At 36.1% G+C, this 24339-nt stretch overlaps 1 protein-coding gene across 3 annotated transcripts in view; it reads right to left on the minus strand.

The window, feature by feature from the left end:
* chico overlaps nucleotides 1–24339 on the minus strand; it is a 57632-nt gene that overhangs the window by 16460 nt on the left and 16833 nt on the right. For all 3 annotated transcript variants that reach the window (XR_008835602.1, XM_056445668.1, XM_056445667.1), the window contains exon 2: nucleotides 6606–6703. Coding sequence is in view for 2 of the 3 variants with exons in the window: in XM_056445668.1 (XP_056301643.1) it covers nucleotides 6606–6703 (98 nt within the window). In the remaining variant the exon portion in view is untranslated. The remainder of the gene's footprint in view (nucleotides 1–6605; nucleotides 6704–24339) is intronic.

Here is a 24339-nt window from a genome sequence, read left to right on the forward strand (position 1 = left end):
TGCATTTGTCAAACCGTTTTATGAGGTCTTTAATCACTAAAGCAATAATGATAATAATAACATTATGTAATCTCAATTATGCAGCTCCACTGAATAATTACTCATTTATTAGCATCATCCAGTGTGTACTTGTGTAAATACTCAGACACATGATGACGACAGGGTGAAGTGGCCGTGATTTGTTTTTAAAGTCTGAATGAAACAGAAAACGCAGTCCTTTTCTCTATAATGATGAGTGGAATGAAAAGAAATTGCGATTGATTTTGTTCATGCACAATGACTGGATGGTGTGTTTTTTTATTGGTGGATCTCATGTGAGTGACAGGTTGACTCCGCCCTCATGTCAGGAAAACACCAATCAGATGTCATTGAAGAGGGAGAAGTTATTAAGACCATGTGACCACTACATCTAAATTCAGATGTCTGTTTTTCTGTACACAAACAGAACTTTAGATTAGCTGAAAAATAGAGGTAGTGGCAACTGCATTTACAGAAATTCCACAGAAATTAGTGCACAGAACTGAACGAATTGTCAATAGCATATTTAAATGTGTATCAGAGTTGTCTTCAGTATGCGAGGTTCAAAAAAAAAAAACAATTCACAGGGAAAGCAGCACGTCGTGACTCATTTGTGTTGCCAGATCTTTGAAAAAAACAGCTAATGTGAATACACTGTTCCCCAAACATTCATTCATTCATTCATTCTACTTCGACTTACTCCCTTTATTCATCAGCGGAATGAACCGCCAACTATTCCAGCATATGTTTTACACAGCGTATGGCCTTCTAGCTGCAACCCAATACTGGAAAATATACATGCAGGCTTATTCACACACATACACTTCTGGCAATTTAGCTTATTCAATTCACCTATAGCGCCTATATGTTTAGACTGTGGGGAAACTCGGAGCACTCAGAGGAATCTCACGTGAACAAGAGGAGAACATGCGCTATATGATGTTTAACCCTCAAGCGTCCCATGGGGTCAAGGTGACCCAGATGGATGTTTCCTATTTTTATAAACCTTTTCCATTCATCTCAGGGGCATGAAATTCTGTGATTGATCCTAAATAATTTTTTGAAAGCACACAAAATAACTGGACTTGATTTGGTTGTTCTAAAGGGGTGTAAAGTAAAAATACTCAATGTTTAGGTTTCTTGAGGTCAAAATGACCACATTGAAAATGAATAGGAACCTTTTAGATTCATTTGTCCAAACAAAACAGTAAACCCAGTATAACTCTGAAATGCTTTACACTCCGTTTTCTATAAAGGCCTGTATCCAGAGCACAAAAGCACATTGTAAAATTGTATGACCCCAAGGTGAGTGTGATTTGTTTTCCTGGGCTGCTCTATGGTTAATACACACTACCTGACAAAAGTCTTGTCGCTTATCCAAGTTTTAGGAACAACACATAATAACTCTACTTCTAGTTGATCATTTGGTATCAGAAGTGGCTTATTTGAAAGGCAAAGTCCTCTAGATTACGCTTATTTTACCACAATAAAATATGATCATGCCTTGATTATTAATGATTTAATTAGGAGAGTAAGGTCTGACTTTGCTAGAGAAAAGTTGTCACTTAACAGAAATAATGGGCAGTATAGAATATAAAGTCATGCTGCAGGGGAAACAGAATGAATATTGTGTCTGACTCCATCATGAGCTCGGAGGACTGCATCCATACATCTCTGCAATGACTCAAATCACTTATTAATAAAGTCATCTGGAATGGCAAAGAAAGCGTTCTTGCAGGACTCCCAGAGTTCATCAAGGTTCTTTGGATTCATTTTCAATACCTCCTCCTTTATCGTACCCCAGACTTGCTCAATAATGTTCATGTCTTGCGACTGGGCTGGCCAATTCTGGAGCACCCTGACCTTCTTTGCTTTCAGGAACTTTGATGTGGAGGATGAAGCATGAGAAGGAGCGCTATCCTGCTGGAGAACTTACCCTCTCCTGTGGTTTGCAATGTAATGGGCAGCACAAATGTCTTGATACCTCTGGCTGTTGATGTTGCCATCCACTCTGCAGATCTCTCACACACCCCCATACTGAATGTAACCCCAAACCATGATTTTTCCTTCACCAAACTTGACTGATTTTTATGAGAATCTTGGGTCCATGTGGGTTCCAATAGGTCTTCTGCAGTATTTGTGATGATTGGGATGCAGTTCAACAGATGATTCATCAGTAAAATCTACCTTCTGCCACTTTTCCAAAAGATGAAACTAGAAGTCAAGTTATTATTTGTTGCTCTTACAACTGGAATCAAAGACAAGACTTTTGTCAGGTATTGTAGTGTCTATATATATTGTTTTTTGCACCTTATTGGTTGACTGGCTAATTCAGATAGCTACTGGTTTCAAGTGTTGCAGGTTTATTTAAAAATTGCTTGTTTGACCTGATGAAGATCATGTAGGTCAAAAAATAGAAAATTCAACGTTTTTTAAGAGTGATAATGGCAGTGCGTAAATTTTTTGTTTGTTTATTGCCATATCAGCAACTTATGGCTATTTTATGGCAACGTCAATATAGCTAAAATCATATTACATAATAATAACTTCAAAAACTTTAAATTTCAATAAGAATTGATACAAAATAAATAAATAAACAAATTACATTACATTTCTGATTAATAGCTTAACCTTATTCATGAGGATACACATTTAAAAACATCAAAAACAAGGCACGCTGCATGTTGGTGGTGCATCATTCTTCAATAGTGACCAATTCGTCCTCTCACACTGACATTTAATGCAGAAACATGAACTTCTCAAACATCCTAAAGTGCCGCAGTGTCGTCTGATGGGAACATAAGATGTGAAGCTCTTCAACACTATGGGTTGTTTATCCTTCTCCATTTCCCTCTTCCGTCGTTTCGTGTCTTGTGTGATGGCCGGATGTGATCGCTCTTATCTCTGGTGCTGACAGATGATGACAGGAAGCTTTTCCAGGAGGAGTAACGTTCACACCATTTCACTGTCCCGCAGAGGAATTCACACGGCCAGAGTGTAGAGTGAAAGTGAGGTGCAGAGAAACCGCCGCAGAAGTGTGTTGTGGGATAAGTTGAAAGGTTAAAAGAGTGTTGTGTATTTGAATGGTTGCGATTGGACAGTCGTTTAGTTTCAAGGCTGGTTTTTTGATCAAAAGTAAAGTAATTTAGATATGCTAATATGTGTTTTATTCCAGGCATGCACTTTAAGTAATGGACCAAACAAAACAGACTGAACTAGTGGTGTAACGATCACAAATCTCGCGGTTCGGATCACATTATTGTCATTATGAAGTTTTTAATCACAGATTGGACAATTTTCAGGATGAGCCTCAAGGGGGGGGGTCAAGTTTAGAGGGCAAGTTAAATGCATATGACGGTGATCAATGGTTTTATTCAAACTATAAACTGTTATCCCAGTACTTGTGTGTTATTTGACTGTTTGTAACTTCATAACTAACTCAAAAGACTAAAGACTCAATCTCTTTAGTAATTTTTGCATTTTTCAAACACAGACTTGAATGCAGCGATTCAAAGGAGTAATAAACATATGCCGATCCCGATATGAGAACATATGAGATCCCGATGCAGTTTACACTGAATTGAATTCTGAATTCATTAATGCAGACTAAACAAGTAGTGATAGAAAACATCTTTAATGAAATCTTTCACATCCCGAATAACCCACCACAACTGCTTCTGTCATCATTATATTTTTCAGGAAAGCCTAAATGCTTTCATACATGCGATTTGCGTCCTCTCTGCGATTGTTACAAATGTAGGATTAACCTACAAGTAAAAAAATTTAATAAAATTAGCCTAATCTGCAGGTCACTTGTGTTCTAAATCGTGTGTTGTGATTAGGGGTGTAACGGTTCAACTCTCTCATGGTTTGATATTGCGGTTTTAGGATCATCGTTTCGGTACGGTACGCTTTGTGCTATGCTTAGAAAAAAACTGCCTACAGAACAATTCAAAGAACAATAAACATTTATTGGGTAACAAACACCTTACAAAACAACAGCTTCACACATATGCCTGTAGATTTGCATGTTCTCACATTAACTAAATAAAAGTTGGGCATTTGGAAAATTTTATGTTCAAATAAAATTATTAAAAAAAATATAGAGAGAAGAAGCTTAAAGCTTTCTTTCTATTTTACATCTCGACTCAACAACCTCAACCATTTATGCAGAAAATAATAAGTCAATACATCCTTATAATTGAGCACTTTTAAAGAATTGATTACATTATGGTTGCATTACCAAGGCAACAACACATTTTTATTTATGACTTCTATATGATTTTATTATGATTCCAGAGAGCGTTTCACTTAGCACCATCGTAGTGAATGAAACTTAAGCAAAGAGAGAGCGTTCGGCTCTTCTCTCTTAATTTAGCGGGAACAGTCAGTCGAGAAGCAAACTGTTCTTAGCAGACAGCGGATAAATGAATAACTAGCGGGAGCGATCGGATGCGGAAGAACACCCAGCAGTGCGGGACTGAAGTAACAGATTTGCTGTATGTCCATGTCCGTATGGAACGCTTCTGGGTCTGGACTCAGACCTCGATCCACCTGTTAGTGACCACTGATCTAGGCCATCTTTGCAACAACAACAAAAAAAAAAAAACGGCATTCATTATGTTTTTGTGTCTGTCTGAAATTATATTGAGTGTCTGTGGTAACACTGACAGCAATGCGCTGTGATTTGACCTCACCTGTGCACTTGCGCTTTATCTCCATGTTGAAACGCACAAAAACTCCACACACAGACTGACACGTGAGGAAACATGATGTCAACAGCAGATTTACATACTAAGAGGTGATTGGACAGGTCTTCGCATGTGCAATGCATGTGAAAGGTATTCGGAAGATACAAAGGTGGAACTGCCTTGTTGCAGTTGTTTTTATTAACAAACCAATAATAATAATAATGCATATCCTAAACTGCAAATCACAGGGTGCACCAAACCGTGGGAGGACAAGCGGACGATATGTTTTTTTTGTTTTTTTGTTTTTTACAGAGAACCGTTGCATCCCTAGTTGTGATTTGTATTGTTACAGTCATATGTCTATGCCTGTATGTTTTGCTTGTGTGTGTGCTCACTCTCTTTCTCTCGCTCTCTGTGTCAATTCTCAGGATTGTCCACTCCAGTATCCCATTAGTCCGTGAAGACGTCAATCTCATCATCACATTTGCTGCCAATCAGGATGGGAGCTCAAAGTTTAAAGGGACGCGAGCGGGGAAGCTCATTCTGCCTTGCTTGCTTTCTCTTGCTTGCCTTTGTGTGCGTTTTGGCTTGTTGTTTTGTGCCATGATGTTCATGTGAATTTAGAGTTTTGATTTTGGTCTTGTTTTGATTGCCGTTACCGTCTTGTATGATGTGACAATTCCCGGACCTCTGGTGTCAGCCTTGCCCTGGGAATCGAGGAGTTTAGATGTCACGTGACATACACCTCGCATCACGCAGATAACTCCACGGTCTAAACACACTAGTTTTGAAGTGAGCGCCACCTGCTGTAAGTTTTCTCAGTATTTTTGGTTAGAAGAGTAGTTTAGTTATGGCGTGAAAACGCTGAAGATGTTTTGTTTGTTTATTTTGCATTAGATAGTTTAGAGGGCAAATTTCAGCCAGATTTGGGGTTTTTGTTATATTGCTTTCTTTTATTTGGCGCCACTTCATTCTCGTTTCCCTATCCATAATATACATTGATTTATTTTCTTTTGTGAGATTTTGTAAATAATATTTCTGCTGTTTGACTTTTCACTTTTGTAAATAAAGTATTTAAATAAGTATTTTGGTTGACGTTTTGCTATTTTGCCACTTACTCACCACAAAATTTAATCACATCAAATGTTACCTCTTTTAAACCGTAGAGCCTTACTTGAAAGTCCTAACATATATGAATAACAGATCAACCGTGATCCGTTACACCCCTAGACTGAACCATCTGACCGATCAGGTGTTGTCACAACACTGGAACATTTTCACATTTTAAAAACCGCCACCATCTGAGCGATGTTGATTTGCATTCCTAAACACCGCTTATTGGCTATTGTGTTTACATGCTCAACAGAAATGACTGTGATTGGCCGAGAGAAGCTCATCAGATGCAAATTTAACATTCAAGGTCCCTGTATCATTAATCGGTGAACAACAGTAGACAGTGGTGAACCAATAACCTTCACAGCCAAATCACTGTCATTTCTGTTGAGCATGTGAACACAACGACCAATCAGCAGTGTTTAAGAACGCGCTCAAATGGTAGCGGTAAATGGCCATTTTTAAAATGACTGTTTTTAAAATACTATGAATTCAGACATATTACTCAGCTTGCATGCTGTTGTTACTGTATATAGTAGTGAAGTATGTGATTTTGGATGCAGCTGATGTGTTTCCTCTTATTTTGGTGTTTTTGTTTTCATTTAAAGATGATGAGCTTAAAATTGTAATGCATCACTTTTTTTGTAACCCAACACTGTAAATGACATTACAAGAAGAGTATGTCATGGGAAAACAAGAGTTTCTGATCTTGGATCCACGTAAACCAATTTTATGAGACCCTTTAATTTCAGTCTAGAAAACATTGGAGTGTGTTTGCTATACCTGTGATATTGTGCCTGCAGGAACTGAAACTCATCCTTGATGCGATCGCATGAGTCCGACGTGGTGAATTTCAGCGGCTGTGTCGATTGAGACGAAGCCTGAGGGAAAAAAATGAAATAAAATTAGATGACGACCTCTAATATGTACTGATGGACAACCTCTCAACATTTAGTATTACAACTTCAACAATTGAGCTGTAAATTATTTTACAATTCTTCTCTTCCAGCTGTCAAGCCATTTTTAGTCATAACTGACGCTGAAGTGCAAATAAAAAGCATAAAAATGAAACAAAAAAAGGTTTTCTGAACTATGACCATAGTAAACAGCACAGGCCAGACATGATAACAGATCAGATCTAGTGTGTGGGCTTTCTTCTCAATAACATTTCATTAGTGCAAACAGGCTAGAACGATTCTTCTCCGTGATTGTATCTGGTGTCTGAGGTGAGTTTGTCGGGTCAGGCTGAAATTAAAGCTTTTTTACAAATAGAACAGAAGAGTCATTGGCTTTTGACCTCTGACCTGCTTCAGCAGGGGTCAATGACCTTTACCCTTTAAGACCAGACAGACGAGAACACAAACCAGCACACATTAGAGTGAGAGAAGCAGGATATTATCTGTGCTCAACATGCTTTATTGTCACACAGCTGTTTAAAAACTGTTAGACGTGTCTCTCTCTCTCTGTGTGTGTGTGTGTGTGGGTTTAAACACAATTGCCCCCCTGAGGAACAATATATAGGCAGAACAAAACATCTCAGCAGGGAATATTTGCTTTAAACAAACACACGCACACAAACAAACACACGCACACAAACACACACACACACACACACACACATGCACGCACACACACACGCGCACACACACACACACACACACACACACACACACAGTGAAATACTTTACCTCAATTCATAGTAATTTCAATATTACTATGACTATTACTAATTAATACTATACAATCTTCACATTGCAGAGGTAAAACATTACATTATTGTGCTTAAAATATTTTGATTTTTTAAAAAGGAGACAAAAACAACATTTAAAAAAAAAAAAAAAAAAAAAAACTTTCATTTTATTATGGAACAAGAATGTTATATACTTATCATTTTTGTTTATTATTATTTTTTTACATTTTTTATTTTTTTTCCCCTCGGACCTCGAGCCGGGACTCAAACTCAGGTCGCCGTGAGGACCATGGTGCTATATGTCGGCGCACTAAACCACTAGGCTATTGGCACCGACTATACTTATTATTTTTAGTAGTTAAAAACAATAGCAGTCACAATATTTGTAATAATATTACTAACAAAATGACATCACAGTGGCGCAGTGGGTAGCACGGTCTAAGGTAGCTGGTTTGAGCCTCAGCTGGTTCAGTTGGCATTTCTGTGTGGAGTTTGCACGTTCTCCCCGTGTTCGCATGGGTTTCCTCCGGGTGCTCCGGTTTCCCCCATAGTCCAAACACATGCGCTACAGGTGAATTGAATAAACTAAATTGGCTGTTGTGTATGAGAGTGTATGGGTTTTTCCCAGCGTTGGGTTATGGCTGGAAGGGCATACACTGCGTAAAACATTTGCTGGATAAGTTGGCGGTTTATTCCACTGTGCCAACCCCTGATTAATAAAGGGACTAAGCCGAAAAGAAAACGAATTAATGAATTATTGAAAAAATATTATTGATATTGTATTAATGTAAACTGGGCTTGAAATTGCGACCGTTTTGGGTATGCGCCCCAAATTTTATCTATGCGACCTCCAAATATATTTGGGAGCATTTGTGTGAGTGCATAAAATGGTTGCCGTGCAATCAGTTTTCACAGCAAAATGTTCACCGTATGCACAGATATAGGAGACATTCACGCATTATGCATCTTTGCATCTAAAAACGCCAAACGCAGCGTTCAGGAAGGGGTTAAAACAGTCGACATGTCAACTTGCTGCAGTAAACAAAGCCCGAAATGCTTGTCCCGCCTTCAAGCTTTTCTTATTGGCCAACTGCTCTAGAACAGAACGCGAATGGATTGGTTAATATCAGCAGTCAATCACTCAGTTCAGCTGACATGGAGCGACAGCCGCGAAAATGTAAAGGTCTGGATATGGGAGAATAAAAACAACACGGACAGATTCAGTTTTAGAAACCACCTAAAGCTACAAATAATGGCACATCTGATTACTGATCATGTGGTGAATGTTAATGCACTATTTTTGAAAAGTAGATAGAAGACTTCCTGTGGGTTAAAAAGTCCGCTATGAAAATGAGTAAAGCCATTCACCGTAAAGCTGGTGGAATGATTTTCAGGTAACAGTGTTTGCCACATCTACACATTTTAAGCAAGAGATGTTCTATTTAACCCTTCATTTAATCGTCACGATGATGTCAGTCGCACGTCTGGCACCGCGTTCACCATGGCAAAAGATCATGCATTCACAGAGATTAAACTAATATTGCAGCTCGTGAAAAGACCATTAAGGCTATTAAGATGACGTATGTATATGATAAGCTATATGTCAATATCATCAGACAGCACCCGTGAGAACAACACAGTTATTATCATTAACAATTATTACTATTACTGTTATTATTATTATTATTATTATTATTAAGAAAAATATATTCAGATCAGATTTTTTGTTTAATTTTGCCAACTGCACAGTTAAAGGTAAAATTAAACTTAAAAATAACAAATATTAAGAATTAAAAAAAGGCCATTTATAATTTATATAATGCACGTAAGTGAAAAACACATTAAATAAACAATTCTGAAGAAAAATAAATAAAATCTACAATTATTATTATTATTTGGAGAAGCAAAATATGACTGTATAATTCATCCATTCATTTTCTTTTCGGCTTAGTCACTTTATTGATGAGGGCACTATCTAGCACATGTTTTACGCAGCGGACGCCCTTCCAGCTGCAACCCATCACTGGGAAACACCCACACGCATAGACTACGGACAATTTAGCTTACCCAATTCACCTAGCGCAAGTCTTTGATGACTGTTTAATATAATTAATTATATAATATTTATACATTTTTAATAATAATATTATTTATGTAACAATAATCGTTACTGTTATATATTCTAAGAGTCAAACAACAAAAAAACAAGGTCAAGAATCTGTGGTGTTATTCTGGAGTCAGATCTGAGTTTCAGAAGTCACTTGAAAGCAGTAAGTAAATCAGCATACCATCATCTCAAAAACATTGCAAGAATTAGATGCTTGGTCTCCAGTGAAGAATTTGTTCATGCTTTTATCAGCAGCAGGGTGGATTACTGTGCATGAAATATGCTATATAAATAAACCTGCCTTGCCTGTTGTATTACTATTTAATTATATAATTATTATAAATGTTATATTATTATTAAAACATGACTATTATTACTATTGATGTTTAAAAATAAATCAGTTCATTCACCTAACTAAAGATGATATCATAGACTTGCATAGAAAGTACAATTGAGTGAATTAGCATATATTTAAATAAACCTTTGTTATGAAATATAGTCAGAATTCTTATTTTATTACACACTGAAAGGCTTGATATTTCTCATCTCCTCCTCATTCCCTCCACGCCTCTCTCCCATAGATGATGACAGTCTCAAGGGAGAGCAGAGATGTGTGTGTGTGTTTCAGTAAATCCCTCTAGTCTGTTCCTTCTATTAGAAATCAATTAGAGGAAGAGAAAGCACATGATCACCTGTGACCCTTAAACACATGAGGCCTTCACTGCCAGCAGCAGCATCACCCTCAGATTTAATGTGCTTTATTGACACACTAAAGCCTTGTCACAACACCTAAAGCCAAACACGCACTGCAGGACAGAAGCTCTTCCCTCTCTGTCTCTGTTTACAGGACAATGATGTAGTCGAAAACAGAAAGTCTGACGTTTTTTTGCTTTGTGATCAGGGCTGCACAGTATATGATGCTCCAGTATTGACACTGCAATGAGCAAATCTGCAATGGTCACATCAGTGGATCTGCAGTCAGGTAAATTTAATGAACTCGTCAAGTAGCATTATTTAAATCATCCTGTAAAATCATATTTATATGACAATATATAAATTGCAGAAAAACAAAAGAAAAAAAGAAAAAATAAATATATTAAAATAAATCACAATGTCAGTATTTATCAATGTCGTGCAGTCCTGTTTACAATGCTTCTCCTCGGACTGTCTGTCTGTTACTAGATTAGTGTTATTATAAAAGACAAGAAAACCTCACAAAAATAGATAAACTAATTAAAAAAAGTGTAGGAAAAAGAATGAATCATAAACACAATGTGAAAGACATAAAAGCCATATGAAAATTGATTAAAGAAATAATTAAATAAATAAATAAAAGCTATTTGAAACTCTAAAATAAAGCAAAAACAATATGAAATTTAAATAAATAAAGCCTCTTAGAAGCAGAAAAAAAAAACTAAAATAAAGCAAAAACAATATGAAAATTAAATAAATAAAGCTTCTTTAAAGTAGAAGACATGAAGTAGAAAAATCTACTCTAAAATTAAGCAGAAATAACCTAATAAACAAACAATTAAATAAATAAAGCTTCTTTAAAGTAGAAGACATGAAGTAGAAAAAATAAACTAAAATTAAGCAGAAATAACATAATAAATAAATAAATAAATAAATAAAGCTTCTTTAAAGTAGAAGACGAAGTAGAAAAATTTACTCTAAAGAAGCTTTATTTATTTATTTATTTATTTATTTATTTATTTATTATGTTATTTCTGCTTAATTTTAAAGTAGAAGACGAAGTAGAAAAATTTACTCTAAAATTAAGCAGAAATAACATAAATAAATAAATAAATAAATAAATCAATAAATAAATAAAGCTTCTTTAAAGTAGAAGACATGAAGTAGAAAAAATTTACTAAAAAATTAAGCAGAAATAACATAATAAATAAATAAATAAATAAAAGCTTCTTTTAAGTAGAAGACCTGAAGTAGAAAAAATCTACTCTAAAATTAAGCAGAAATAACATAACAAATAAATAAATAAAGCCTCTTTGGAGTAATAGAAAAAACAAACTCTAAAATAGAGCAGAGACAATGTGAATATTGAATAAATAATAAAATAAAAAGCCTTTTTGAATTAAACAAACAAACTCTAAAATAAAGCAGAAAGTATGGTGGCCGAGAGAGCTTAATGTGCTGCAATTTAGGAACACATGCAACTACATAAAACGCCAGCAAATTGAAAAAAGATCTTCATCAGTTTGACAGCACACATGCTGCAAATCCTCACAACGCAAACACATTTTGAAGAAACGCGCTGCTTTTCACGCAACACAAACAAATCAATAATACGCACTGCATTTTCGATGAAGCCTCTTTAAGGTAAAATAAACTCTTAAATAAAAGTAGAAACCATATAAAATTTAAATAAATAAATGAAGCCTCTTTAAAGTAGAAAAAAACAAACTCTAAATTAACGCAGAAACAAAACGAAAATTAAACAAATAAAGCATTTGCACAGCTTGTGTTTCTTCCCATACTGATAAACTTTCGGTGATGGTAAATGTGATTTTTTTCAATTTCCTACGGTTCCAGACTTTTGTAACTGCATACAGTTAACCAGAAGCGATTGACCCAAGTCCTTCTGCAAACTTCTGCAAATACCCTATAAATAAAGTCTTTTTGAACTAGAAAAAAATTATCTTCAAAATAAAGCAGAAACAATAAAAAAATTAAATAAATAAATAAATAAATAAAAAGCATCTTCGAAAGTAGAAAGAAAATGAACTCTAAAATAAAGCAGAAACAATCTGAAAATTACATTTAAAAAATCTAATAAATAAAGCCTCTGAAGTGGGAAAAAATAACTAACTTTAAAAACAAACTCTAAAATTAAGCAGAAATAAAATAAAAATAAAATAAATAAAGCCTCTTAGAAGGAAAAAATATGAACTCTAAAATAAAGCGGAAACCATATGAAAAATAAATAAATAAAGCCTCTTTAAAGTAAAAATAAAACAAACTCTAAAATAAAGCAGAAACAATAGGAAATTAGATGAATAAATAAAGCCTCTTTGATGTAAAAAAGCACTATAAAATAAAGCAGAAACAATATCAAAATTAAATAAAGTCTCTCCAAAGAAAAAAAAAACCTCTAAAATAAAAGCAGAAACAATATAAGTAATAAATAAATACTCCAAACACAAAGCAGAGACGAGATGAAAATCAAATAAATAATTAAATAAAAAGTCTCTTTGAAGCAGAAAAAAACAAACTCCAAAATAATGCAGAAACAATATAAAACTAAATAAATAAATAAATAAAGCCTGTTTGAAGCAGAAAAAAAACAAACTATAAAGCAGAAACAACATGAAAATTAAATAAATAACTGAATGAAAAGCCTCTTTAAAAGTAAAAAAAAAATTAACTCAAAGAAAAATGATACAAAAATGTATTAAATAAATAAGTAAAGCCTCTTTAAAGTAGAAAAACAAACTCTAAAATAAAGCAGAAATACTTTTAAAATACAATATAATAAATAAAGCCTCTAAAGTGTAAAAAAACAACAACAACAAAAAAGCAGACACAAAACTAAATATAAAAAAATAAATAAATAAATCAAAATAAATAAAGTCTCTTTGAAGTAGGGTTGGGCGATGTCGAGCAATTTGGCATTGTACGATGTCTAATGTGAAACATCACGATGGACGATGGCATCGTCGTCATAGGCGGCGTTGAATCAAATATTTATGAATAATTAATGAACTCATAAAGAATTAATTATTTGTAGCCTACCGTTTCAACTACCTGACCCACATGGTTTTTGTTTTGCCCATAACCAAATCATAAATTAATAAAGAGAAGTTACACACAAATTACCACCAGTCAATCACTTTTTCCGAAGGATGAATAGGTCTGAGTGATGTGTCGGTATAATGGCGTCGACAAACTGGTAAAAAAAGGTGCAAAACCAACAAGAACCAACCAACAGTATCTGAGGTTTTCACTAACATTACCAAGTACAAGCGTGAAAGCAAAAGATTGAAGCAGTGTACTGAGGCTGTGACTGACTGCTGGAGCTCAGACAGAATGTGTGTGTGGTCACGTGATGTGATTTTCAGCGGTATAGTGTGGAAGGAGGGCTTTTCAGAAAGCCAAGGTGAAACGCCAGCGTGGACATGGATTGTTTTCATTCTGAGGCCCCGTTTACACTAATACCTTTTAGTTTTACAACGGCATTTTGGAATAAAAACGATCTGCGTCCACACTAGCGTTTCTGAACAACTCTGCGTCTACATTACACCGCTGAAAACACACACCACGTGACCACACACACACACACTCTGGCATGCACTGCAGCGTGCCTTGAGCACATCTATCCATAGGAGAGCTATGCATGTTGGACTGTTTATTTAGGATCTAATCTCACTATATTTGTTAAACGTGATATTTAATTCATCTTGTTGTCTATATCTAATGACATTTTCTCCAACTTTGGTCTTTTGAATTATTACTTGTTCTCAGGTGACGTGTTTTGGCTGAGCACAAAGATAAGTTAATTAGATTAATGTAACAGTGCCCACTGATTCTGCATATTGACTGATTGCTTGCCTTTATTACCTATATTATATAAACTTATTGTGAGTTATACATTTATAATGGCCATTATTGATTATTAAAACTGATATTCAGCAAAAGAGAGAGGGTATGTTTCATATTTTCAATGAAAATAAAGGGAGGCAGTAATGTTATAGGCTCCGTTTTGTTATAAATATGCTTACAGTGAGGATGACGATCATATAAATATGCAGCTTCACGACGCCTCAACATTTTTGGTGTCTGTTAAGTTGCTAATATCAAAATGAAAATAGACAGTTCCTCATATCATGTTTTCATTTTATTGTTAAGAAACTGAAACAACGTAGCCAGTGTGATGTGAATGAGGTTATACAGTGCAGTGTTCCCTTTGAAGATTTACCTGATGTGTCCTCGGGAGTTTGTTTTCCATTTCAAACTTGCGAAGTTTGAACTTACAAGGAGAGGAAGCAGGACTGAACTGTGTGTAGACTACCTAATATTGAGGAAAAAGGCCCAATCAGAGAGGCGAATGTCTGCAGCCCCGCCTTCGTTTGCAGATGTCTCCGTTTTCCTCCATCCACACTGAGACGGAGCAGCAGCGTTTTAAATGAAAATGGCCTCTTCAGCGTTTCCAAAACGCTCCATTTTCGGCACTCGAAAACTCCGGCGTAGTGTGGACGGATGGCGTAACCGTAACAAAACGTATGCATTATAAAACTAAAACGTATTAGTGTATACAGGGCCTCAGATGTATTAGTGTTGTCAATGTGACGGGCTGGGGTGGCGAATTGCGATGCCGGTTCAGCATCGTGATGTCTATTAGACCATCGGCGATGGACAATGGCATCGTCTATGGACACAACCCTACTTTGCAGTGGAAAAAACAACAACTCTAAAATAAAGCAGAAACAATACGAAAATTAAATAAATGAAAAAATTAAATAAAAAAATTAATAAAATAAAGCCTCTGTAGTAGAAAGCATTATGAAAACTCTAAAATAAAGCTGAAACAATACGAAAACTAAAATAATTTTTTTTATAAATAAATAAATAAAGCCTCTGAAGTAGAAAGCATTATGAAAATTAAATAAATAAATAAATAAAAGTCTATTCGAAGTAGAAAAAACCCAACTCTAAAATTTAGCAGAAACAATAAAATAAAAAAACTAATAAATTTTTTTATAAAAAAATAAACAAAATAAAGCCTCTGAAGAGACTTTTATTTATTTGATTTTCATAATGCTTTCTACTTCAAAGTAGAAAAAACTCAACTCTAAAATAAAGCAGAAACCATATGATAAATAAACTAACAAATATATAAAAATAAACAACTTCTATACTAAAGAAACAAAACAAAACCTATAAAATAACTAAATAAAATAAATGTATTAAAGCTTCTCTCTTCATTGGCGGCTGTCGGGGCTAAAGGCTCTGCTGTTCACCTTTTATGATGCTAATGAGGGACTTTGGCCTGAGTGACCCAGACATCTGCTTCACACACACACACACACACACACACACACACACACACACACACACACACACACACACACACACACACACACACACCAAGCCCTCAGGGTCTTATCTGCTTTTTTTGTCTCCTAAATTGTGGCTGGTCTGTGTGTGTATGTGTGTGCGCATGTGTTTTATTAACACAGGAAGTGAGATGTTTGGGGGGAGTTGATCACACCACAGACAAAAACCATCTCGCAATTACACTCAAGCTCATGTGTGCAAGTGTATTTACTATATATGTGTGTGTGTGTGTGTGTGTGTTTTCACAGTATGACTGATCTTTCAGTGGTTCACAAACACATTAACAGCAGCAGTAGCAGCGGGGTGTGCTGAACACATATACTTAACCACCCCGTGTATGTGTGTGTGTGTGTGTGTGTGTGTGTGTGTGTGTGTGTGTGTTTGATTATTGCAGAGAATATGAAAGTGTGTGTGTGTGCGTGCCGGAGGGATTAACCTCTCTCTCTGTTGGGGGTGTTGTACTGAGAGGGGGGTCTTGTTAATTCAGTTGTCCTTAATAATGTCTTCCAGACCCCTGTCCACCCTCACGACACAATACACACATAATGAACCCAGACTGCTGCGCGTGTGTGTGTGTGTGTGTGTGTGTGATTGAGAGTCAGCAGAAACATTTACAAGTAGATGCTCTGAAGAAAAGGTTGCAATTTTGGCTTTAAACAAAAGAGAGTGAGGGTCTGTTGCTAAGGTTGCTTTATTTAGTAAGGATGTGTGTGATGTATTTAGGGTCTATGATAATATTGCATTTGTTGTTTTAATAATGTGCAAGCTGACCGGTTTTAGATCTGATTAGACTTTCTGATCTGATAATCTTTGCAAAACAATAAACAAAAGAAAACAAATTAAATAATGTATCTTGAGACACGAGTCTAAACGCAGTCAGAAGTAGCCTAAAAAAATCATTCATTCATTCATTTCATTTCTTCATTCTTTCATTTCATTCATTCATTCATTTCATTTCTTCATTCTTTCGTTTCATTCAATTATTCATTCTTTCGTTTCATTCATTTATTCATTCTTTCGTTTCATTCATTTATTCATTCTTTCGTTTCATTCATTTATTCATTCTTTCATTCATTCATTCATTCATTTATTCATTCATTCTTTCATTTCATTAATTTATTCATTCTTTCATTTCATTCATTCATTCTTTCATTTCATTCATTCATTCATTCTTTCATTTCATTCATTCGTTTCATTCATTTATTCATTCTTTCGTTTCATTCATTCATTCATTCTTTCATTCATTCATTCATTCATTCTTTCATTCATTCGTTTCATTCATTTATTCATTCTTTCGTTTCATTCATTTATTCATTCTTTCATTCATTTATTCATTCATTCTTTAATTTCATTAATTTATTCATTCTTTCATTCATTCATTCATTCATTCTTTCATTTCATTCATTCATTCATTCGTTCCATTCATTTATTCATTCTTTCGTTTCATTCATTTATTCATTCTTTCATTCATTCATTCATTCATTCATTCATTCATTCATTCATTCATTCATTCATTCATTCATTTCATTCATTTATTCATTCTTTCATTTCATTCATTTATTCATTCTTTCATTCATTCATTCACTCATTCATTCATTCACTCATTTATTCATTCATTCATTTTCTTTTCGGCTTAGTCCCTTTCATGGTTTCCACTACATTCATTCATTTGTGGCGGGGCGCCACACCAAAATTCATCCCGCCACGGCTACATTACAGCTTCTCATTTAAAACATTCGTGTTTTTTTTAAATAGTGGGTGATAATCGCACCAAAACGTATTAAAAGATAAGTGAATTATAACACAAACTTTTCTGTAACCCTAGTGGTGCTGTGTGCTATTTGTTTAACCCTTAAAGGTTACGTGCTGACTGACAGACTGACAGGTGCGTGATGCGTGAGGCTAGCAAACACGACGTAGCTTTCAGTTATGATGAAGTTTCTATAATTATACTTTATAGATAAAGGTCTGTGGCTCTGCATATAATGACTTTATCTTGCTGGAGTTTACAGCCGTTTCACTTTACTTCAAGACACATTACTGCCGCTCTGTAGGTCTATTAGAGACATTCATAAATATTCCTAGCAAATCTAATAAATGTTGGAGACACTCACTACATAAACGCACTAAATCGCACATCAGCATTGTTTATTTGAGAGCGCACAAGATCTGCGCTTGAGCAGCGTATTTTTGAGGCAGCGTGCAAGAAGTTTTGTGTACGAACCGAGGAAATCGGTGCGCAAGCAAAGAGATTCACATGCTCGTATTAATGTAATGTAATGTGTATTTATATAGCGCATTTATTGTGTATAACATAAATGCGATCTTGACTTGTAATACTGCACTTATGACATTTGTTATTGAAATAACGCCACAGGTAGTTAGCAGATCTGTGTAAAAAAAAGGCCTGCCACTACAGCTGGAAAAAATCCTAGAGGAAACACTGCATTTATTAATCTGGGGTCCCCACAGCGGAATGAACCGCCAACTATCCAGCCTTTACAGCCGCATCCAAAAAAAAAAAAAAATTCCCGGTTCGTCTGACATGTGTGAGTGCTCCGAATCGGGCCCAGGTGCGATTCAGTTGGCTGGCTCTGGCCCAGTTGGAAGAGGTGAGTCAGAGTGCAGTTCAGTTGGGCTTTGGCGCGATATTATTGTACTGACAGTGCAATGCACGCCTGAGCATGAAACTGAAGATGCGACGTCATTTAAAAGGGGCCGTTTCATATTAATTTGTAATCATTAGCCCCTTTCACACAGCGATACGGGTAAATATCCGGAAAAATACCGGAACAACTTTACTGGTAAATAAAAAAAAAAGTGCTGTTCACACAGGCACGGATGTTCCAGAATTCTTGCGAAAAAAACCGTTCACACATCAATTCCAAAACACCGGTAAATTCTGACATCATTAACCAGAAATGAGCTCTAAACGGCTGCACTTGATTGTTTCACGTTTATTTAAAGCTTTAGCATTCATGCAGCTGCTTTGTCCCAGAGACATTCTAAAGACAGAAGAGCAAACCGCGGCTAAATGTTTACACATTTGACGACATTACAAATTCTGTGGATGGATGAGTATTGTGAACAACTGCGATGAAAACATGAGGAGGAACACTTTCACATGTCGAGATGTACATAACGTGTGTGTGCTGGCGCTTACCGGCTGCTTCACGTGCACAAGGACTGCAATGCAACTGAAACAGAGCTTGAAGGTAAACAGACACCGTTGCATTAAGGAGGAAGATAAAACCGTTATTTGACTAACATCCAGCAGCTAAATGTGTCTGAAAAAATATTCAAAAGCTTTTATTTTCATAAACAGCGCAGATGTAAATGCGTCTGAATGCTCTGATTGGCTGGAGTAGACGTCTCACGTCAGCATGTTCTAATCGTGAACGCGCTCTTTCAGCCAATTTTCCTTCTGCGTTATACAGAGCAGCAATTCTGGCTAATTACCGGTAAAGTGTACAACTTCTCTTTCTGGAAAACTGCGGAACAAATTTACCAATATTTTAAAAAAGGGCCTGTTCACACATGATCCCTTACCAGAATACTGTCGGTAATTTCCTGGAAAGATCTGTATGTGTGAAAGGGGCTATTCTTACTTTTCAATGTACGCAAATTGTCATAGTTGATTCAGCATGCAAACCCTTCGCTGCACGACAGCTACACCTTCAGCAAACCTCCTAATACCTGTAGCACAAGGACTTTATTCTGATTTATGAGCGTCAAAAGTGCTGGATCTGTTCGGCAAAATATCTGAGTGCATGTCAGACTACTAAAAATATTACAAATCGATATAACTAAAGCAATGTCTACTGTACTGAGCGAGAGTGCTTCTCTTCCTGTTAAACTGAACAGTCGCATCATCAATGATGTAAGCGTGCTGCAGCTCGGAAGGCAAAATGCAGTGTGAGTGCAGGCCGTCGGGGGAGAGGGGAGGGGGTGACAGTCGCCCTTTGGCACGGTTCAAGGCAACTGTACCTAGTGTGAGATACCCCAAGTAATAACATAAGCATGAAAGCTGTTTTCCTGAAATCTGTATAAGTAGTCAAATCAAGAAGTTAACTGAACTAAAGTCAGTTATATTTTAGGAAAAATACAGCATTTTTTCAGATTTGGCAACAAAAATTATTCCAAATAAACCCGGAACATTTTGTGCATATCAGAGCATAAACTGCGGCATCTTCTCTGCGCCATTAGCCTAGTGGTTAAATGCGCCGAGATATAGCACCATGGTGCTCAGGGCGACCTGAGTTCGATTCCTGGCTCGAGGTCCTTTGCCGACCCTTCCCCATCTCTCTGCTCCCAACTATTTCCTGTCAATTCTCTTCACTATTTTACATAGTAAAGGTTAAAAACCCCAATAAAATAATTTAGATATATAAAAAAAAAAGTACAAATCATGAATAAATCTGCTTTTAAAAGAATTGCTTGATACAATTATTGGTTGAATCAATGATTCACTGAATCACACATTAAAAATGGACTTGCGACACCTACTGGTGGACTTTAAATAGTATTTGTTTATCCATGAAAGACCTAAACCACTCAGGACACCATAACGCTAAAATAATACAGGCTGATCATGGTTTATCAGTAAAAAATCCCTATATGAACATATTTATTTTGTAAATATTGCACACACCTACTATGCAGTTTTTGACCCTCATGTACCACAAAAAAAATTCAATAGTGATGTTGACCTTAAACATTAATTTATTCATCCATTCATTAATTTTCCTTTGGCTTAGTCCCTCATTTATAAGAGGTTGCCACAGCGGAATGAACTACCATTTATTCTGGCATTTTTTGACAATGACTTCACTGTACTCAAATGGCCTCCACAATCACCGATCCAGATCTCAATCATGTCAACATGGACCAAAATCTCTGAGGAATATTTCCAGTACCTTGTTGAATCTATGCCATGAAGGATTATGCCAATTTTAAATAGTAAAAGGGGGTCCAACCTGGCACTTGTAAGGTGTACCTAATAAAGTGGCCAGTGAGTGTATAGCACATGTGTTTGGACTGTGTGAGAAACCAGAGCACCCAGGCCAACATGGGGAGAACATGCAAACTCCACACAGAAATCCCAACTGGTCCAGCCGGTCCAGACTCGAACCAGTGACCTTGCTGTGAGGCGACATTGCTAACCACTGAGCCACCATGTCAACCCACCTTAGCAACCACTACTGCATAAAGATGCAAAGATATACACAAAGACGCATCTCCGTCCCACCACATAACCACACACCTGTACTTGTGGCTTACAGGTACTAAACAATCATCTTTATGATAAACAAACAAACAATCCATGTATTATACCCTCCAAAAACAACACGCTCACAGAATACGTCTGGCAATGTTTGAAATTGAAGAAACGCTGTTGATTATGTTTTTAAGCCTTTTGGTTTATGAGGATGCAGGAAGTCATAACGCATGTTTACACTGCTATAACCCACATCATAAACCATGTATTCAACAAACGCAGTCAGCGATGCACCTGTTCCTGTTTCTCACACACTCATTCCTGCTAAACGCTCACAGCTGACTAGAGGCTTACAACTCAAAAGTGAAAAGTAACCATCATGCTGTGACATCATAATTCAGGCTGAGAATGAGCATCAATCAGAGCTCTGATGAGTTGGATATGACATCACGCACATCCTGGTTCCTCGAGAAACAATATTCACTGAAAAATATCTGTAAAAAAAAGCAGTTTTTTAATATTTCGTGATTTGTGTTTAGTTTCCATAAAAAACTAAGATAAACAATAGAGATTGCCCAATGAGAGATGGAAATAATTAGGGCTGGACGATTCTGGCAAAAATGTGAATCACGATTTTTTAATTTATTTTTTGCTTAAAATCGAGATCACGATTTTCTAACGATTCTATAAATGTAAAATAGGCATGTGCCAGTATCACATTTTCATGCTGCGATTAATTGATTGAGCTTTTATCACGGTATACGGTATTATCACGATATTGTAATTTTACTAGAGAAACAGGTAAAAAAAACACAAAAAAAACTTCAGTTTCGTCAACTTAGTAACTTTAATAACTTTTTAATTAAACTAAAAGTACTTCAAACATTTCAATACAAATAAATATAAATAAAACAATACACAATATCAAAGTAAACTTGAGCAATTATATCAAAGTGAATGTGCAAAGGGAAACCGTCTTCGATCAGCAATCCCTCTGGATTTTTTTGGAACCCAAAATATTTCCAAACCTCTGACTTTACCCTTTTTGAAGGGGGATGAATTGTCGGCAGCGTACCTCCTTCCGCCATGCTGCTTCTTCGTGTGAGGATTATAGTGCGGTGGCAGCGGCGGCGCACACTGCGTGCACACAGTGCTTCTACATGTGGGGATTGTTTACATCAGAGTGCGCATCAGTTCTGCGCAGCATATACGCAGTGTTTCTTCAAGCGGTTGATGGAAAATAAGCTAAGGCGCGTTCTAAGAATATAAATTCGGATCTATTATTTTTCACGGTATTTTGAAGTGCCCGCGATAACAATATCGTGCATATTCATTACCGTGATTTATCGCATTACCGAATACCGGCACAAGCCTAATGTAAAATAAAGGATAATATAATTAGCCTATTATTATTGTTAATTCTCAAACATATGGTAAAACAACAGTAATCATATTAGGCCTGTGTGTAGGTCTACTGTTGGTTAAAATGCTAAATTTTGTATAGTCATTATGGTGGAGTTGAACAGACTTTCAATATGTCCTGTTTGTTAATTCACAGTAAAATGATGACCTCAGAATAAAACTATTCAGAATTATAAATTTGATTTATTATGTTTAAGACATTTGCTTGTCATTGGTATTGACAACATTATTAGACCATTTGTTTTCACTGGTAAAATTAGAATATTGTCATTATCAGACTACTCCTTGCATTATATTCAACATTATATATAGGCTAGGGTTGTTATACTGACACAGTGAACATTTACTTTCATGTGTTCGCTATAAAAGAAAAAACATATGAAATGCTTGTCGTAATCAGAACTCTAAAATGCAATATAATCATTTAAATGATGTGTGCACTTTCACTTCCTAGTGCAGCTCATGGCTGCTGTCACTGAGAAAAAACACATAGATGCAAATCAAACCTCCTGCACGGCCCTCAAACAATCACTCTGTGCAACAAACTGAACGTTATTCACAACTGTATTACCTGTTATCCACAGCATATGCAGGTACTGTTCACTAAAGTAGGCGTCATTGGACGTGCACGAGCGCATTCTCATTAGTAAACAAACAGCTGGCGGTCAGCTCACGTGTGATTTTGCAGCAGCGAATACATCATTACATGAAGCCAGAAATGACATTTATTGGTGAGTTATACCTTATAAATACAGTATGTGACACTTTTAACGCCATTTGAAGGTGTCGATGTTGCTGTGAAGACTTGTGCGACTGCCTTGCTTCTCTCCTGACCTTGAAAATATAATTGGCTGAATTGTAGAAAAAGCTGAATTAAGATCGTGTGTAGGGTCGAATCGAGATTGTGATCTTTTTTCGATTAATCGTGCAGCCCTAGCGATAATAAGTGTGTTCACGTGAGAAAAAAAAAGCAGGTGAATACTGAATGAGAGGATGATCATACACATGATGAGACATAGGCAATGCTGACGTGTCAAGGCTGATTTCAGGTGATGTGATGCACGTGAGTGTTTAAAAGTAAAAAAAATTATAATAAATGGTTCCTTGTGCGAGCATCCATGCCTGAAAATGTAACTGGTGCGATTGGTTTAAATAGACTGGACAAAAAGTGACACTCGTGCACCCAGTGTCCTGCTGCACTGAAGAGCTCCAGATTTTTTAAAGGTCTTTTTGTAAGCAGCAGGTTGCTTTCGCTTTTACCTTTCATGTGATCATCCTTTCATTACTGCACATGGCATGTTTTTCAACTGCTTTCTTTTGTTTACAGTTATTTTGGGCTAAGAATTATTTATTTATTAGGTAAATCCTGAGTGTTGAGCCCTGAAAAGTCATGTGAAATAAAAACTAATTGCAATGTGACATTATAAAACCACAACATATTTGCTCATGCTCATTGTGCAAGCTCACACACACAACACACAAAAAAGTGAAATGAATGAGGCGGCATGTGGACACAACACAAACTCTAAATCAAGTCATTTTAGCATGCCAAAGTAAATTTTTACGCATATAAATGATATTTTCCCAACAGAATTGTGGCTAGTGAAAATGGCGAGTGGCTAGTAATGTTGGAAATCTACTAGTCATAGTAGCTGGTGGCCAAAAAAGTCAAGTCCTGTTGGTGTTGTATATTACACTACAAAAACGATAAACTGCCAGTACATTTTCTGATATTTTACAGAGTTTTTTCCTCTATATATTATTTCTTATACATTAAATCATTTCAAACTACTAAAATGTTAATAAAAGTCACTTTTGAGTTGAAATTTCAACATCAAAAGTCTACAGGGCAGAGATCAACATCCCATAATGCAATTCACAACCGTAAATAAGCAGAAAATATCCAATCATCGACAATTCTACGGGGCTCAGTCCAAATGTGTGCTCCTTAGGATGGTTTCTGCAGCTTCTTTGTTATGAACCCTCGAGTTGGCAAACATGCTGGAAT

This window comes from Danio aesculapii, chromosome 2 (assembly GCF_903798145.1).
Source record: "Danio aesculapii chromosome 2, fDanAes4.1, whole genome shotgun sequence".
Lineage (NCBI taxonomy): Eukaryota > Metazoa > Chordata > Actinopteri > Cypriniformes > Danionidae > Danio > Danio aesculapii.